The sequence below is a fragment of the Chrysoperla carnea genome, chromosome 4, assembly GCF_905475395.1.
Source record: "Chrysoperla carnea chromosome 4, inChrCarn1.1, whole genome shotgun sequence".
NCBI lineage: Eukaryota > Metazoa > Arthropoda > Insecta > Neuroptera > Chrysopidae > Chrysoperla > Chrysoperla carnea.
In genome coordinates, this window is record NC_058340.1 from 69,730,475 (window position 1) to 69,750,993 (window position 20,519).

At 29.7% G+C, this 20,519-nt stretch overlaps 1 protein-coding gene across 1 annotated transcript in view; it reads left to right on the forward strand.

The window, feature by feature from the left end:
* The window catches only part of LOC123298891 (hemicentin-2-like), an 85,179-nt gene that overhangs the window by 24,378 nt on the left and 40,282 nt on the right, over window positions 1–20,519 (forward strand). The window contains exon 3 of the mRNA XM_044880989.1: window positions 9,284–9,494. Coding sequence (XP_044736924.1) covers window positions 9,284–9,494 — 211 coding nt within the window. The remainder of the gene's footprint in view (window positions 1–9,283; window positions 9,495–20,519) is intronic.

Sequence of the window (20,519 nt, forward strand, 5' to 3'; positions counted from 1 at the left end):
TTATTTTAAAGTGACACTTACTTCGTTTAATGAGTTTGATTAGTCTGTGTATGCATAAATCCTTCTATTTTTAACCATAGTTACATCTCTCGAATTAGAAATCAGATCGAAATTTGTTAAAGAGCTTTTCCATTTGTCTTGATAAGCTTAATTTACTGGTATTATTTTCTGCTATCAATAATAGAACACCCTGTATATCAAATATTTCATTATATTTTATGGAAATGTATCTTGTGGATATGTATCTTAAAAACCACACAAATTTGAAACTTCAAGAAATATTGATTTTATCAGATATATGTCATTTTTGTTTGAAATTAAATTATTTAAGACCGGAACAACATAGTGACGGGTTTGAGCGTACTGTTTGCTTGCTTTTACCTTGAAGAGAACCTAAAAGTATTTCACTGAAAATTAAAAGTAATTCCTTTGTCATTGGGCTTTTTATTATTATTTTATCGTTCAAAATTGGCTGAAAAATGATGAATCATATAGGTGTTATCCTTTTTAATTGGATAATTCTATATCAAAAAATCTGGAGAGTGTGATAAAAAACTATCTTAAATATTTAGACAATCTTGTAGTTTATAAAAATACCATAAAAATATAAGGTTGTCGATGATATACCAACAAAATTTTAATTTAATAATGAGTTCATCGAAGATCCACCATTTGATGAACATAGACTACTATAGTTAGAGTATTGATGATTGAAGAGAGAAATCTATATTATCAAATTTATAAGCATCACTTACACACAATATATTATATATTTTTGTAGTTGCGTGGTATTGTAAAGCCAAAAATAACACATTACTTCACTACAATGTATGCATTTGGTTTATATGTATGTACCGTGCAATAAACCAAACCTTTTTTACAATACTGTAGGTTTACAATCATCTTAGCACTAGATATTATCAAAATCATCATACAAGATAGCATTTTAGAAATGAATAGCCAAAATTAATTAAAACAAGATATAAAATATTACCCAAAAATTGAATACAGCAATAAAAAAATTGGCCATTATTAATTCATAAAAACCAATATTTTATTGAACGTGTGTGCATTTAGAAAATTAATAAAAAAATATAAAAAAAAAAAAAAAAAAAAAAAAAAAAAACCGAAAATAATAATTTATTGACGATGATAATATTATTTAACACCGCTAGCAAGCTCCATAGCTTGCTCCAACAGTCGCAGATAGTATTAGCAAGTAATAATAATTGCACGTGTTTGGGGTAGTAAGTCATAAATAATGAATATATTATTTATGACAGGCAATAATAAAAATTTTTGATTAATTATATTGTTGTTTAAATGCATCAAAATTATTTATTTAAAAATAAACAGTTTTTTCATTTTAAATATATGATTTATGCAGTTATTATATTTAACATTCATAAATACAAACCATATTCGAATAGGGTATTATCGTTAGTCAAAAATAAATCATGAAATTTGAAAAAAGTTAGAATTTATGTAAAAATATACTTAAATATTCTGATTTCGAGTCATAAAAACACATTTTTCTTTTAAAATTTTAAAATTAAAAATCGTAATCGTTTTTTTTTTATATTAATTTCTATATTTTTTCGATATTATTTTACGTTTTAATTCGAGAGCGTTGTACCATTTCTTTTTAAAATATAATCTAGGAAACACTATCTTCTAAAAGCACCATTATTTGAAGTTCCACTATTAAGTACTCTTGTCTCTAAAGTATGGAGGAACCTTTCTGCTTAAACTGTTTATTTTATTGACTCAAAGTCAATAGGAATTCTTCTATTAAGAACTAAGTTGCATGTTGACCTGGAATAAAAGATAAAAAAATTCTAAGATATTTTGTGTGACGTTTTTTTAAACTTTACCATCTCAAACACAATAGTCAACTTGATAATAATAAATAACACGAAAACCAAAAGTTTTTTTACTTTTTGCAATAAAAATTGTATTTTTTTTTACTTCAAAACAAAACCACACAGACAACCTTCCTTTTGTTTGCTTGCCAAAGAAAATAAAACTTCTTTTTCATATACTACTGTTTTATAGATAGCAATGACTACGCCTAGCCGATCTGAGCGCCTTGTAGTCCTTACTGAATACCAGCCCCTCATTTGTGAATGGATTATCAACAATAGGGTATTATCGTTAGTCAAAAATAAATCATGAAATTTGAAAAAAGTTAAAATTTATGTAAAAATATATTTAAATATTCTGATTTCGAGTCATAAAAACACATTTTTCTTTTAAAATTTTAAAATTTAAAATCGTAATTTTTAAACTGTTTATCACGTGACCTAAAACGCGGGTAAGCCCTGCTGTGATGTCATGGCGGTATGAGTCATAGACCATCAGTTAGTTCAGTGTAGACAGCTGGGTATAATATATGCATAGATAAAAAGTATTTATATTTATTATAATCAGATGTCTATGAATATATCTGACAAACTTATTTGTGTTATTTCATATATTGATACCCATATTACGTCATCAAATTGGATGCCCGCGTTTTTGACAGTTTAAAAAAGGTTTAAAATTTAATTTAAGTTTTTGGCAAGAAAGCGTGTGTATTTTTCCGAAATAAATTTTTGGTGGCTTTTTATTAGCAAAATAAAAAAAAAAATAGTGGAATACCCTATTGGACTATTTCATAAATATTTTAAAAAAGTAGAACGAAGGACAGAGGGTTAATTGAACTATTAGAACAAAGCAAAAAGTCTGTCGTCACGGTAATATTTGAACAACAAAACAGGAGAAGTTATCATATACCATAAATGGCTATAATCTGCCTAATCTTTCTTAACTTATAAGTATATTAAGTTTAGTCCCAAGTTTGTAACGCTTAAAAATATTGATGATACACACAAAAATTTTATTATAGGTTGTTCATGGAATCATCTAATTAGTCCATTTTTGGTTGTCCGTCCGTAGGTCCGCCCGTCTGTGAACACGATAACTTAAAAACGAAAAAAGATATCAAGCTGAAATTTTTACAGCGCACTCAGGAAGTAAAAAAGTGTCTTGTAAACCGTTAGGGATAGAACAAAAGTTTAAGCGTAAAAAATGTTCCATATAAAAAAGTAAACAACTTTTGTAAAAAAATATATTTGCATATTGTAGGCTATGATCGAAATTTAAAAGAGACTATTTTTACCTGCATATGAAAGTTGCTTGAAACAACAATTTTTACACAACTAAAAAAAAATTTAAAATAATGACTTCCAGGCAATGAGGTTTTGTTTTTATTTGTAAAAAAATTTATTATTCATTTATAATTTATAACATACAAAATGAAAATAAATATTGCAAAACAGATAGCTAGCTAATTAGCTTCGTACAAAATAAAAACAAACAAAAAAATAATGCAGTAATTTAGTTATTATTAGGTCAGAAACAAGTGAAAACAAACAATTGACTGAGCTAATTGTTGAAATACCATGCATAGTCAGTGTTGATTTCTTTATCACATTACACATACAAACATGTGACACATACATAACTGATAATCAAGTATAGTACATATGTAAATGACTTTATAGGTTTCTGCATTACCGACCGACATTTAGTGTATAGTTTGTACACATATTATAAAATTTCCGCCTAATTGGCGCCCTCACGGGTAAACAATGATGTTTACGAAAAAATGTTTCAAACAAAAGTTGTTTAATTTTTGATAAGGAACATTTTTTACATTTAAACTTTTGTTCTATCTCTAACGGTTTATAAGATGGGTCCTACGGACCCAAGACCCAATTGACCTATGATGCTCATTTACGAACTTGACCTCACTTTTTACGTTCTGAGTACGCTGTAAAAATTTCAGCTCGATATCTTTTTTCGTTTTTGAGTTATCGTGTCCACAGACGGACGGACGGGCGGACGGTTGGACGGACAACCGGAAATGGACTAATTAGGTGATTCTATGAACACCTATACCAAAATTTTGTTTGTAGCATCGATATCTTTAAGCGTTACAAACTTGGGACTAAACTTAATATACCATGTATATTTCATATATGCATGGTATAAAAAACGAAAGATAAATTTTTGAAGTTTAAAAATAGAGATGATTTTAAAATAATTGAAAATCTTGAAAACTGATTTTAATAATTCTATTAAACGATGAAAATTGTTTTTACAAAATCTTTGTTGCGTAAAATACAAGAAATAAGGTTGAAAATGTTTTTTTTTTTTAAATTTCATTTTCAAGGGAAAAATTATCAATTGAAAATGATTGGTCTGGTTACTGAGTGCTTCAGGCACTGAACCAGATACAAGCTTCTGGTTATAGTAAGATACAAAGTATGAAAATTTTTCGGCTAGAATCAGCATCCTATAGATTGACGTTTCATTTTCTGGTCATCGCAATGTATTAACAAATGTTTTGGAACCAGCGTCTCCTAGCCGAAAAAATTTTTGGTATAGGTGTTCATAGAATCATCTAATTAGTTCATTTCCGGTTGTCTGTCCGTCTGTCCGTCTGTAAACTCGTTAACTCAAAAACGAAAAATGATATCAAGCTGAAATTCTTACAACATGTTCAGGGCATAAAAAGTGAAGTCGAGTTCGTAAATGGGCAACACAGATCAAATGGGTCCGTAGGACCCATTTTGTAAACCGTTGCAGATAGGACAAATGATTAATAGTAAAAAATGTTCCTTATAAAAACATAAACAACTTTTGTTTGAAACATTTTTTCGTAAACATCAACACAGTCTATACATGGTATTTTAACAATTAACTCACTTAATTGTTTGTTTTCACTTATATGGCCTAGAGATTGGCCTACAAGCAAGTATGTATGCAAAATTTCTTGGAAATCTCTTACGTTATAAATTAAAACTTTTTATCCAGAGTATTGAGAAAAGAGAAAATGGGCTAAAAGATTGCCAATACTGGAACTCATTACCTTACTTCGAATAGAAAAAAGGACGCGTTGTGGTGGTGTATTAACATAATTTTATTCAATCGTCTTATTTTACTATTGTTTTCTATTGTTGTAAGATTGTATAAGAATATATAAGGTACACACACAGAATCCTTAGGGAACAGTTAGAAGAAACACTAGTATAAGGTCTAAACTCACTGAGATATTCACACTATACAATTTGTATATAGATTTGTTGTAGTTTAAAATCCTTATTGTATTCCCAACCTGTTTTAAATATTATTTTTTCTTACATATCTTTGTTTTTAAAGCTTTACCTTGATACCTAAAAACGGAATAAAATTTTGTGTTTTTTTTTTCTCTTCATGGTCGAGGAACTCAGTATATTTCTTCAAGAAGTCCATCAAAATTTTAGAGCAGTATGAAAAATGATACTAGTCAGTCTCCTAATAAATAAAACTCTAGTTTTTTTTTGACAAGGAACTCCTAAATCAAAATAAATTTGTATGTTTAGTATAGAAATTCTAATATAATTAACTAGCTGTTACCCACCCGCTTTGCTGGGCAACATCCCCACTTGCACCCCTCCCTCCACATTTCCTTGCGTTGGATAACATTTTTGTAATGTACACGTCATGCTCTTTTATTTGATACCCCACTTGGGTATATTTGTAAATATTCGATATTTCCTTCCCACTTTCTCGCTACACCTTTCTACCCTCCGAAGATTAAAAAAATTTCTAAATGTAATTTAAAACATTCTGACCAAGTTTTGAACTATTAAAAGCCATAATTGAAAAATATGAATTTTTTATTCATGAACACCCCCGCAACCCCCCTTGTGGGTGGAATTTCGTAAAATCCGTTCTTAGCTGACCTCTACTTGGCAAAAGGAATATTCCTCCCAAATTTCAAGTCTCTAGGTCTTATAGTTCCAGAGATATCGTGATGAGTGACTATCTATCTATCTATCTATCTATATCTATAGAAAGTCTCCTATATATTTATAGATAAGCAACTTTGTATTGGTACGAATTAGAAAACTTGTTATAGAATATGCTTAAAGTTTATCGATAATTGTAGGTGAAAGTCATGGACACAGAAAAAGGTCCTCTATTGCCCTTGTCAACTTTTTTCTGAAAAATTTTTCCGTAGTTAGCGTTTTTTCTTTCGATTAAATGCAATAATAAAATATTTTTAAGTCGCATTTCCTACAAAAGCTGACGTTTTTCGAAAAAAAGTGTATAAATGAAAAAGTTTCTTTATGAGGATTAACTTTTGAATTTAAAGTGTTATTCCTATCTCTTACCTTTTAGGATCTTAATTGGCTATTAAAAAAAACCCGAAGAAGTGTGTCCAATCTGATGTCAAAACACGGTGCTCCCTTCAAACTCTGCAACTTTTGTGTTGATTTTTTAATTACAAAACGATTTATTAGCCATTAGAGATTAAAATTAACCATCCTGTATAATAAAATTGATCATAAGATTTCTCAAAAAAAAACCTCCAGTTATGAGAAAACCGGACGGTACGATTTAAGCATCGGTACGCTATAGCCTAGTAATTACGGTACGCTATAGCCTCCCCCTATCCATTCAATTTTCTGAGCAATAATCTGGAACACCCTGTATTAATATGTTCCTAATAATTGGTACATATTATATTATTACATACATAATTTATAAATTGATCCGATACAAATTATTTTCCTAAAATGCATTCATGTGTTAATATTCGATGTATAGTACCTAACACTGTGGTATAGGTTAGATTTAAATAATTCATCGCATTAAGGTTACGATTATTTAAGGGATGATGTTGTAATAATATACAGAGTGACCCAAAACTACCGCATGAAAAAAAATCATAAGATGAAATTATACGGAGAATATATAAGGGTGAATTTTTGTTGACTTCGAGTTGAGACATAGTTATTCAAATAAATACCTCGATATTCGAAATAAAATTGTATATTAAGAAATTCTATTTAAAAAAATACAATTAAAAAACATACAACAGACTTACATGTCGCTAAATATCGATATTTTATACCATTTATCGATTTTTTATGCCATGTATATGAAATATACCAAGGTATACTAAGTTTAGTCCCAAATTTGTAACGCTTAAAAATATTGATAGTATGAAAAAAAATTTTGTTATAGGTGTTCATAATATCACCTAACTAGTTCATTTCCGGTTGTCTGCCTGTCTGTCCGTCAGTCCTCACGATTACTCAAAAACGAAAAGAGATGTTAAGCTGAAAAGCTGAAACTTTTATAGCGTTAAAACCTTAATAAATTATTGAAAACAAAAAAATCCGTTGTGCCCGACTAATTAAGGATGTATGAGCATGGTAGTGGGGACACAAATTAAAAAAAATATGCTACGAACAAAATTTTGGTATATGTGTTTATAAAATCACCTACTTAGTCCATTTCCGGTTGTCCGTCCGTCCGTCTGTGGGCACTTATCAACGAAAACTATCTGGGCACTTATCAAAAATGAAAAAAGATATCAATCTGAAATTTTTACAGCGTACTCAGGACGTAAAAAGTGAGGTCGAGTTCGAAAATGAGCAACATAGGTCAATTGGGTCTTGGGCCCGTATTACCCATCTTGTAAATCGTTAGAGATAGAACAAAAGTTTATATGTAAAAAAATGTCCCTTATCAAAAAATAAACAACTTTTGTTTGAAACATTTTTTCGTAAACATCACTGTTTACCCGTGAAAGTAAAAAATATGTATAGCATGTATTACATGGGAAGATCAGTTATATAAGTGTGACATGTATGCATGTGTAATGTGACAGAGTAATCAACACTGTCTACATATGGTATTTCAACAATTAACTCAGTCAATAGTTTGTTTACTCTTGTTCATTAATGGTACATCGAATTCAAAAACTCTAAAGGAACTTTCTGATTAGAATTGTATCCTCTAAATTGTTCTACATTTCGCATAACATATTTAAGGATCATCCCGTATGCAAGGAATGATATAATATTTTAGTGTGTGTGTGTATTTAATTTTAGTAGATATCACATGTATTTAGTTGTTAATTATTTGAACTCAAAATGATAATTACTAGAACATTATCAGTACTTAGAGGTACCTTTAAATACATCATATTATTATCAGAGAACTCATTTACATATTTATACCAAATATTATTACATATACAGTTAGTTGAATATATCAAGTAATAATATATGCTAATTATTATTTTGGGAAGGATTTAGGTAAAACAAGGTATTAAGAAATAAAAAAATATATATAATAAACAATTAAAAGACTTTTAAAAACAGTTTTAATACTCAGTATATACAGAGTTGTCGAATAAATAAAGGTATTTCAATTTGACCGAGGTACAGTTCAATCATTAAACAAGTGAAATTTTCAAAAAAAAAACCGGCAAATGCGATTTATCCCTTGTAAACCGATTTTTGGAAACTTAGCTATAAAATGTTCCCAATCAAGGCGGTTCGACCGTTTAGGAGCTACGATGCCACTGAGAGACACATAGACGCCCAGATAAACACTTTAAACTTATAATACTCCTTCTTAAATCAATATCAAAGTGATGGTCAAGGACATCAGATGAAATGAAAAGGATACGTAGAGAGCTATCATTTTTTGGGACAAATTTTGGAAATATTTTAATTGATATTGAAATATTTAAGTTGACTTTGTTCTTTTGAATTATTGTTTTTAATTATCTAATTATTTTACCATTTCAATTTTCAAAATGAATTGAGCAAGGTTTTTTTGACCATTCATTTCCATAGTAATTATTTATATGTTAAAATTATACATCATGCCTTTTCCAAACTACATCGATTTTGAAAATCATCGCCAAGTTTTTAGTTTTTTGGAATACGGAAAACTATACTCGCACTTGAATCAAAGCTAAGAACACTCTTCGTTAAATTGCCTTTCAAATGAAATTTAAAAAATTAAAATCGGTTCATCCGTTCAGGCGCAACGATGCCATAGACAGACATAGCGACAGACACACATAGCGGTCAAACTTATAACACCCCTTTTTTTAGTTCGGGGGTTAAAAATTAATCGGTGATTCAGCTTCAAAAAAGTTTTTATCAAGAAGAAAATCTATCACAGATTCTGTTTATTTCGAAAAAGGAAACATAAAAAAACTTTGATTTTTGATGCTTTTTCGATATTTTCATAGCATTTTTTTACATTAACATCATACAAATTACCTAGTTTACGATATTTTTAGAGCATTTTCTTACGTTTACGTCAAACAAATTGTCTAGTTGACTAGTTGACTAGTCACGTGACAACCGAACCACTTTAACAAAACTAAAAGATATAAAAATGAGAATGTTCGTTCTTCTAAATTGTTTTTCCTTATGTGTTCCAGGTATCATGGGTCCGTCATCGTGATATACATTTATTAACCGTTGGCCGTTATACATACACATCAGATCAACGTTTTGAAGCTGTACATGCACCACATACAGAGGAATGGACGTTACGAATACGTTATCCACAACCACGTGATAGTGGAATTTATGAATGTCAAATTAGTACAACACCACCAATTGGTCATCCATTATATTTAACTGTTGTTGGTACGTTATAGTAACTATCCAGTAGTAACATTGTTATTATTATTATATTAGCTTAGTACGGAAGCCTGAATGGTTCATGATCAATTTATCAAAAAAGTGGCGCTACACTAGCGTTTTGTTTTAAATGTGTACTACCCACAAGTATCAAAAAGTGCAATTGTGACACTTGTGGTTATGGATTCAAACCTTGAAAATGTCAGTCGGTGATAACTATTCTTTAATTTGCCACTACCGAAACTGTCAGGAATTATTAATAATTGTATATCCGGATTTAGTGATAATATGATAATATTTATAATTTGTATTATGTAGTTAGTTAAAATTTTTTATTTGTATTATTTATATAATGCTTTAAGGATGTATGAGCATGGTAGTGGGGGCACAAATTTAAAAATAGATATTTTCAATTTTGATGATAAATTTATATTATTACTTGACGATATAAGACCAAAAGTAAGAATAAAATTTTTCGATATCTGGCTTAATTTTCAAAATATCGAAAATTGAAAATTTTGTTTAATTATTTAGCTTTCGATATTTCGAAAACCAAGACACATATCGAAAAATTTTATTCTTATTTTTCGTCTACATTCATGAAGTTATAACAAAATTCATCATCAAAGTTGAAAATAAGATAAAAATAATTTCAACCCTTAATCTACCCTGCTCTTACATCCCTTATATGGGCGGTGACACTTAGTTTTTTTTCTTTTCTAATTCATTGCTAATATGTTTACTTTCTATTAAAAAGTTTTTTTTAAATTTGTTTTCATTCATTCCAAATGAAAATTATCAAAAACTTCCAAAATATGTCGTTTTTTGAGATTCCTCCATATAAGAGCCAATGTATTTTATATCGATTTTTTATGACTTTTTTCTTAAAAATTTGCACGATTACCTAAGCTGAAATTTTAACCACATATTCTTTGAGTAAAAGACTACCTACAAACAAATTTTGAGCCTTTAAATCAAACATTGTTGTCATGCTCATACATCCTTAATTAGCCTTTTCCCTAAGAAGATTAAACAAAGATTCGCTAGATGGCAGAATTAGGGAGATGCAAATATTTTGATTTCCTGCCGTCTAGCGGATCTTTTTTTTAATCTTCTGAGTAAAAAGTCTAATTAAAGCATTATATTTTTTAAATAATACTAATACAAATTTTTAACTAACGACATAATACAAATTATAAACATTATCATATTATCATTAAATCCAGATATACAATTATTAATAATTCCAGACAGTTTCGGCAATTCTTTGGTTTCGATAATGGCTAATTAAAGAATAGTTATCACCGACTGACATTTTCAAAAAGGTTCGTTTCCATAACCACAAGTCACAAGTGCACTTTTTGAAAGTTGGTTTATATACTTGTGGGTAGTACACATTTAAAAAATAAGCTAGTGTAGCGCCACTTTTTCATAAATTGATCATGAAACATTCAGGCTTCCGTAGCTTAGCTATACATATAACAGTTAATAATATTATTATATTTGTTATATCATTTATGTGTGTGTGTGTTGTACGGTTCATTGTTGTAAATTAGTGTCATTCAATGTGTCATTGTTGACATATTGTTGTGGAAATTTATATATTATATGTATATCAAAATAGAATTTGTTTTATTTGATGTGATAATTGGAGTTTCGAAAATATTTAGTATTAACATAGAAAATATGATTCAATTCAAAATGCACGGTTGTTTAATTTTTAGAAAATGTCGTTTTACCCGTGCTTTCAGGAAAAACAGTAGCAAACTGAACAATGTGACTCTTACTGTCATCTATTAGCGAATAGTAATATTTTTAATTTTTAACTGTTTTACCGACACAGTAACATTAAAAATATATTTCAATAGAGGGCAATGTTAAACGATTAGTATGCAGGGAGCTTTTGGGATGAAAATTCGATCTAGCTACGTTTCGTTTTAAGAAAATTGGGGGTGAAAGTATATATGAAAGTCTGTAAATTTGGTAGTGAATAGGGAATGATAGTTTATATGAAAACTCATCATTTGTGAATTAACTACTTAACCGATTTAAAGATCTATTTTTGAGAAATCGCAATATTTTGATCGATTTTAGTCCGTATCTCAAAAACTATTCGATCAGTGATCAAATGCACCCGATTTTTATACTTTTTGGGTCCAAATTACCTTATATACTGAGTTTTATCGAAATTGGAGATAACAATAAAAATTTCTCGATTTTTTGTAATTTTTTTTACCCCTTTGCGAAAATCGAGAAAAACGCAAAAAAATTTTTTGTTTTGGAATTTGATGAAACTCGATGGGTGGGATAATCTTCCAAAAAGTATAAAAATCCGGTTAATTTTACGATTGGATGCAGAGTATGACTTTCTGAGATATCGGAATATTTGGATCGATTTTAGTCGATATCTCAAAAACTATTCGACCAGTCATAAAATGCAACCGATTTTTGTACTTTTTGGGTCAAAATTACCTTATATACTGAGTTTTATCGCAGTTGGAGATAAAAGAAATTTATCGATTTTTTTTTTTCATATTTTTTAGAAAAATCATAGAAAGTATTCAGAATTCATAAATCATTATTAAAATGAACAAACAAAGTCCCTATTAAAAAGAAAGTCGACGTATAATTTTTGATAAAAATTATCACACACACGTAATACAATCGATACAACAAAATTTACAACCAAACATCGAAAAACACACTAACAAAAAAACCTTCTGATTTCTTTTTACATACAAATACCGAACATGATACCGAATGTATGAGAATCAACGAACAAAAATCAAGATGGAATATTCTATATCTAATATAGATTTGTGCTATGTCGAACATGTATCAAAAAACCTTTCTTTCGGAATAGGTTAGACTAAGTTATATTGGCTACCCACGAAGGGCACACTCAGGCCATAGAGCCCATTGTGATATCATCTATGTGTTTTACCACCTTTTCCACTGATAATTTTATTTATCAGCTCCTCATTTTTAGAGGCTGAGTGCACCTTCTTCATACATATACCATGTACTATACCAGCCCATCACAACTATTAATTAAATTAATTTTGTTGCTAGGGTGGGAATCGAACTCACTACCCTAAGCATACCGCGGACGGAATTGTTTACGCTTTAACCAACTGAGCTAATATGAACATTTTTTCTGATACACCCTACATAATACATACTAAACTTACATACGTATACGAACAACAAAACAAACGTAGTAAAAGAAGATATTTATCGTTTGTATAAATTTTTACAAAACTAATATATTATTCAAGTCAAATGTTTCCTCTTCTACCACTCGTTTACAATACACACTAGTTATATTTTAAGTGGGTAGGTGTCACCATATTCCAAGCACACCATATCTCATCACTTTAATAAAACATTAGATGCGAACTGTGGAAGGTGGAATGAGAAACTACGAAAATATGTGTAAAAAGTCATTTCCGAACAATGTTTTTGATTATGTAGTATTTACTGGATGTTTCAGAATCTGGTTGTGAAAATTATTCATCGATGAAATTATGTTTAATATTTCGTATTATAATTTTCTTTGAAATTAAAGAAGCGGTAATAATTATTGAATTTACATCCCGAACATACAATTTTTTGATCCCCTTTACAGCCTAGTCAATCCCTCTATAATAGAGAGCCGTAAGGTATAAATATTTTAAAATTTCGGAATCCAAGGAAAGTCAGTGAAACTTTATAAAAACTGTGCGACTGCACTGTTTAAAGCTTACTTAAAGAAGTTAAAAACAATAATTTGTGCGTCTTGTCCAGGAGGTGAGAGCTACCGTTTCTTGGGGGTGGAAGCCACTCTTTCTTGGGGATGGAAGCCTCCCTTTCTTAGAGGTCTAAAATTTATGCTGAAAATGACAACAGGAATCGATATAAGTATGAATTCTAAGCAAAAAGTGTTATCGAAACATATTTCAAAAAGTCAATACTGTCCGAGTTATTGGCGATCGAAATTCCAAGTATTTAACGTCAAATAATAGAAAAATTTGACGTTTTTTGAAAAAAGTATATCGTACACTTTTTAAAGTACTATACAAAATCATGAAAATGAAAAAAGTTTCAAGTCATTAGCATGAAAATTGATGGAGTTTTGATGAAAACAAAGTTGATCGGCCCTTGATTTTTATGTTTTATTCAGTACATAAGCTGATGCATTTACCGCGGGAACTAAAATTTATACTTTCTAGGTTCTAAGTTCTAGCAGTTTCGGATAAATATTTTTTGAAATTTTGAAATTGTAAATGCAAAAAAAATTTTTGAAAAATACAAAAAAATCTCTTTATCGTTAAATAATTCGAAAAATAATAAAGTTTCAAAAAACGAACGAACCAGGGACGTATCTACCGCCGTATCAATGATACGGGGACCCTGGACTACAGAGGCCCCTAACGTGTGTAAGCAAAAATTAGTAAAATCTTTTTATGAACAATTAATTGCTCTGAAAACATGCATAAAATCTAAAATTCAAATAATGCATTGTATTAATGAAGCCATGGAATTATTGCTGATAAAATTCAATAGCCATGCATCCTGTTTTCCGGTGGTAATAACAACATGCTTCCTATTCTTGACTTTTCCAAATACAACCCCAACAGCTGAAAGAAATTTTTCAAAATTTAAACTAATAAAAAATTACCTATAGACTTCGATGGGCCAGGAAAGGCTATCAGACTTGTCACTAGTGTCTATAGCGGCAGAAATTTTAAAAAACTGATATCATCTTCAGCTATGATTTAATAGATTCTGGTTTGTAGATTTTCTTTCCTGATGTTCTTGTACATACGCAAAAATATGTTTTGATTATACTTATATATAAATAATATTGGAACTTTCTGATTTGTGAACAAACAGATACAAAAATTTAAAAAAAAGTTGGTATGAAAATTTTTATTTATTGATAGAAAATTTGTAAATACATACATATAGAAATAGACGAAAAAACGAAGGAATAAAGTTTGACAAATTTGAGCAGGAAAGTCGGATTTGAATGCCGTTTTCAGCAATCGATTCGTTAGAGCGTCAAGAAATTTTGTGACCTAATCTGATTTACAAGAAATTAAAAAATATGTAATTTTATGATTGCATTTTAAATTGTCCGTTAATATTAAATTCACAATTCGGTAATAGTGATGAAAATGATTTCAAACTTGTTACACGGTGGTTTTTGGGGTCGCTGAACACGAATATTATGACAGAATTGGTCTCAGAGGTACCTGGTGCTCAAGGTAAACGGGTCGTCGTCGTCTGGTGGAGTTTTCGGGAAATTTGTTATATAATCGGTCCAAACTCGTATCACGAGGGTTTTTGGGGTCGTTGAACACGAATATCGTGACAGAATTGGTCTCAGAGATATCTATAGTGCAAGGTATTCTGGAATTTTCGAGAAAAACGTCATATAATCAGTCCAAACTCATTACTAAGGAGTTTTTGGGAACACTGAACACTAACATCGTGACAGAGTTGGCCTCACAGGTACCTGGTGCAACGGTATCGCCTTCTGGATTTTTCTCTGATAGGAATTCCGTCATTATATTCTTGCTCAGCGACCCCAAAAAAAATTTTGTCATTTTTTGTGCTTCGTTTCTTCGTCCAAAAATATATTTTTTGAGAGTATGATATTTTTGTTATGTTTACCCATACTTTTCACATATATATATTCACAACGAAGCCATGTAGTACCTAAGTATTTCGTTGTGTTTCAGATTAGATAAGTTTTTTCCGTTTTGTTTTTGTTTCATCAAGTTTCTTCTCCATGTTACTCTCGCTTGTGCTGCTGCTCCATCCTCATATAAGTTTTAAAATGTATATAATAATAATATATTCAACATACATAATTTATGCTACTTATACAATGTTTAAAAGTTTAGTATGTTTTAAAATTTTTACTTTTTTTTTTCTTCATAACATGCAATGTTGAATAATTAATTTTCTTCCGTTGGATTTTAAACTTATAACTTTTCGTGTTTTTCGTAAAAGCAACAACGTGCTTGTTGTTAATTTTTTGGAGGAATTTGGTGATCCATATTTTTGAAAATAATATTTATAGTTACTAAAAGATCCCGGACCACTGTATATAGAGAATGGCTTTCGATCAGTTGAGAAATGTCAAATGTTGGAAAAATATTCTTCTTGTCATTCTAAAAAAAAGCCCCAATGAAGACAAATATCGTCAGCGTTTCTCTCTCGCCAACGCTGTTTTCGAGATATTCCATATAATATCCCAATCGTGGATTCAGAAATGTTTTCAGAGAGGGCATTGTAATAAACCTTACATGATTTTTGAGTACTCAATAATTTAATTTGTTTAGTTTAATTAAAAAAATTACTGCTCATTTGCTGCTTGAAATACATTACAGGCTGCGTCAAATCCGGTAGTTCTGATTTTTTGCAGACATCTTATGATATCGGCTTAATGAAGAACCCAAGTTTGTATCCTAGAGCGCCTAACGCAACTTTATCAAAAATCGAAAAACCGTAAAAATCTCGGCTGTTATTTTGGCGATTATCACCCTAACTGACAAGTTTTTGAAATACTTTCTGCAAACGTTATTCAAGTAGACTAAATTTGATACAATATGACACTAGAGCGGACTCTGTAGACCCAATACTTACCTTTCAAGAGGAGATAATTCCTTTCAAGGTTTATCAACATAACTTTATACATCAGAGCTTACGTCCAATCCGGTAGTTCTGTTTTTTCGCAGACTTGTTTATGATGTAGACCCAATGAATAATCCAAGTATTTAACCTCGAACGCCGAACACAATTTTGTCAAAAATCGAAACCAAGGATACTGTTACCGTATTAAATTGACATTACCTCATTTACTTTGCAATTTGACAAATATCTGTAGAATCGATTAAAAAATTGCACTGGAATGTCACCTTTCACATGCAATTTTGGTCGATATCTCTGATAAATAATTCCCTAACCATTAAAAGGAACCACTATTTTTGTGTTTTCTGAATCTAAATTACTCTAGAAAATGATTTTTTCCTTAACCGGAGGTGAAAAATTGTTCCCCGGTCTTTTAAAATTTTCTTTAGGAATACCCTTTAACAAAATATGGAAAATCGAAAACGATTGGATGATTAGTTTTTGATATATCGCCAAAAATGTTCAAAAAGCTTTGATTTCGGATTAGTTCTGAAGATATGGAAAGAACTAAAAATATAGTACATACTTAAAAACTTTTTGATTAAGCAATAAAAATTTCCCAACAATATCCTGTTTATAAAATGAAATCATATATAATAAGCTCATAAACAAAATAAACAAAAAAAAAAATATTGCAACACATTTGCCAAAATTTATTCATTGGTGCCAAGTTTGTAATTTAAATGCAATCTTTTAAACCAAGCAAGCAGCACTCACACAAAAAGAAGTACTTCGTATGTTATTGCTGTATATATTCTATATACGTATATAGAAATGTTATATTGTTCTCTGGTTTTAAAGTGTCATAAGTAGCTCGTATTGTCAAAATGGGAAAAAAGTATTTGTCATATTTTTATTTATTCCATTGAGAGAATGTGGAAATATTTTCTATATAGAAACTGTAATAATCTTATATATGTTTTTTTTAAACATATAATATAACATATATTATAGTCAAATACCTTTGATTACAACACTTTTTAATCAAATATTTGCCAAACAAGCTCAAAAGATCAATTACATATGCATCAGGAATTACATCTTCGCAACATACCCAAATTTACCTAAATTTACAAATTATCCATACATACCTATACTTATTTGCGCTTAAAAACGAAGAGAGATATCAAGCTGAAATCTTTAAAGCGTACTCAAGACAAAAGAAAAGTGCGAGCTTAGGGTTACATACCCGAAAAGACTAAAAAATTGGCGATGATCTTCAAAATCAATTCAGTTTGGAAAAGGCATGACATATAATTTTAACAGATAAATAATTACTATGAAAATGAATGGTCAAATAAACTCGGCTCAATTCATTTCGAAAAGTGAAATGGTAAAATAATTAGGTAATTCAAAACAATAATTCAAGAGAACAAAGTCAACTCAAATATTTCAATTTAAGTTAAAATATTTCCAAAAATTGGTACCGAAAAATGATAGCTCTCTAAGTATCCTTTTCATCTCATCTGATGTCCTTGACCATCACTTTGATATTGATTTAAGGAGTGTTATAAGTTTAAAGTGTTTATCTGTGCATCTATGTGTTTTTCAATGGCATCGTAGTCTCTAAACGGTCGAAGCTAATTTTAAAGCTAAGTTTCCAAAAATTGGTTTACAAGAATTAAATCGCAATTTTCTGGGGTTTTGTAAATTTTACTTGTGTGATATAATTACGTTTTATATTCTATTAAAACACAAAATATGATTTTTTGTCACTTAAACTTTTTAAATTCTATCATAAATGTAAGATAAACTATATTACATTTTATTTCCTGCAACTTTTTCCACTTAACAAAGATCGAATACAAAATCTTCCAAAACCAGAAACGAATCGAATCAAGAAAAACCTTCTTCGAATAATTTAACCTTTCCTTGTTTTCCGAGTTTTCCTCTCAAACCAAAAACGAATGGAATCAAGACAAACCTTCTTCGAAGAATTTAACCTTTCCTTGCTTTCCGAGTGTTATAGCCACGGAACACTCCTTACTCAAATAACGTAATTAAAAAAACTTAAATACTCTCCGGATGCGATAATTTACGGAAAGTCGGCAAAGAAGACGTGGTTAAAGTCTTCAATAGAGATTGACTATAAAACATCATAAAACAAAATTTGAAAATGATGAATCTGAAAGAAAATATCAACACACAAACTTCAACATGTTATATAACTAAGATATTATTATGTTAAAATTTCCATATAATTTTCCATATGTCTATATCTATATACTTCTGTTTTTCCTTCATTTTTCTTTTTTAGTCAGAGAAATTGTTGTTATTTTTGTTGTTATTTCAAGAACTTTTCACATAAAAATGTACAAAAAAAAGTACACAAAAAGTGTATAAAAAGAACAAAAACAGAAAAATTGTTGAAACTTTGTTTTTACACTCTTTACCTACTTTTACCAAACCATTTTCACCGAAGAGAAGAAAGAGAAGATTTAAAAAAAAAAACAGAAGAAAAGGGAAAACCTAGAGACCATCAACACACAAACCCATTGCATATACATAATAATGACTACTTAGGGAATATTTTAAATATACACAAAAGATGCTACCACATCGGGTATCTTGAAGTCGAAAATTAATGATCCATTCTGAAATGTATAACTGAAGATCCGACCAAAGATTTTGTACCACGGTAGATGTTTACAATTCAGAAATTGAGAGGCTAAAATAGACATTGAGATAATTATGAACTACGCTAAATGTTCGAAGCGAAGGTGTTAATGGTTTCTATTAAAGCAGTAAGTCTTAACCTACCGAGCCTTTCAACCCAAACTAACTTAAACAAGCATTTATCCTGAGAAAGAGATGAAGATTTGTTCCTGATGTTAGTAATATCAATTGTTAGAATTTCATCGTTTCATCGAATTTTTTTCACAACGTTTCCGATAACTTCTGATTCATGTTTCAAAATAATGATCTGCTAACGAAAACGATTCTTTTCTAAAATCAAATGAATAAAGGGTTATTTTACCTTCAATTTGAAATTAACTTTGTTCCAGAATTACTTAGTGCCAGAAATAGAGTATACGAAGATTGATGTTTGACGCTAGACTTCCCGAAAATATATATAAATCCGAATACTTCATATGAATCATTATTTTCAGATTTGTATTACTAAAGTATATCTTGAAATCGTTATTTTTCGAAGTCGGCTTAAATTCTGGTTGAATGGAATTTCAATAAATGTGAATTGAATTAGGATTAAACCCTCGATTAATTTTTCAGGACAAATACTGATCGATAAATTTCAGGAATCGAATGCGAATGCTAGTCAGTGAACCAGTCAGACTCTCACACCAGAGTTTCTGTACTTTGATAAATAAAATCCATCTATGGTTATAAAATGAAACCATTATTGTGGAGCCATCTTTTATTATAAATAAAAACTACTCATATTAATGTATTCCGATTTTTTATTATTTATTTATTCTTTTGTTGTTATAGCAAGATTAATAATGTACATTTTGGCAAAATTTCAGCTATTTATGAGATACAGTCCGCTGACAGATAGGCAGCTAAGGAAGTCTTAATAAAAGGGACTCTTATCTTATTATACTTATGTAGTTGTTGGAGTACTTTCACATATTTTAGCAGTTCAGCTCGATTTTTTTGGCTTCCCACAGTAATTAGATAATGATAGAATGAGACAGAAGTATACAGATAAACGTACATAGCAAGTGGTTGTTTGGTTCATCTTTATCGTTTTAACCAAAAAACATTTTCACACTGTAAGTACTTTAGGTGTAGATACATTGTACCAATGTACCAGCCAGCAGTAGTATACAGGACGAAGGATACTCATAGGGATAATGTTTATAACCAAGGATATAATAATATTGTATATTATTATATTTACAATAAAAATATACCAAGAGCCAGGCCTGGCTCAAATTCTGATTGTACGCTTGATCTTGAAATAACAGTCATGAAGTTCTTCAAACTATCTGAAAAACCGAATAAGGAAAAAATGCAACTGGAAGGAATGAAATTTAGTTTTAAATTTATAATTTATTTCAAAACATGTAATCATGTAAATATAATCGTAGCAACAACATCTACTATGGTAGACCATAATATGGTAAACCATAAATACCAAATTGATTGTTATTTTACAACTTCTTGGATTTGTGTTTATCGATAAGGTTAGCAGTATAGTACTATAGTACAGAATTATAGATGGCAAAAGGTGGCTATACGAATTATACTGTTATTTCGTTTTAAGATTTTTTATTTGTTTTAAGATGGGGACATTATTCTTATTATTTTAAATAGCAATGATAGGACTCAGTTTTGGAAATTTTCTACGAAAATATCGGTATGCTTTCATCTATCTTATACCGGGTG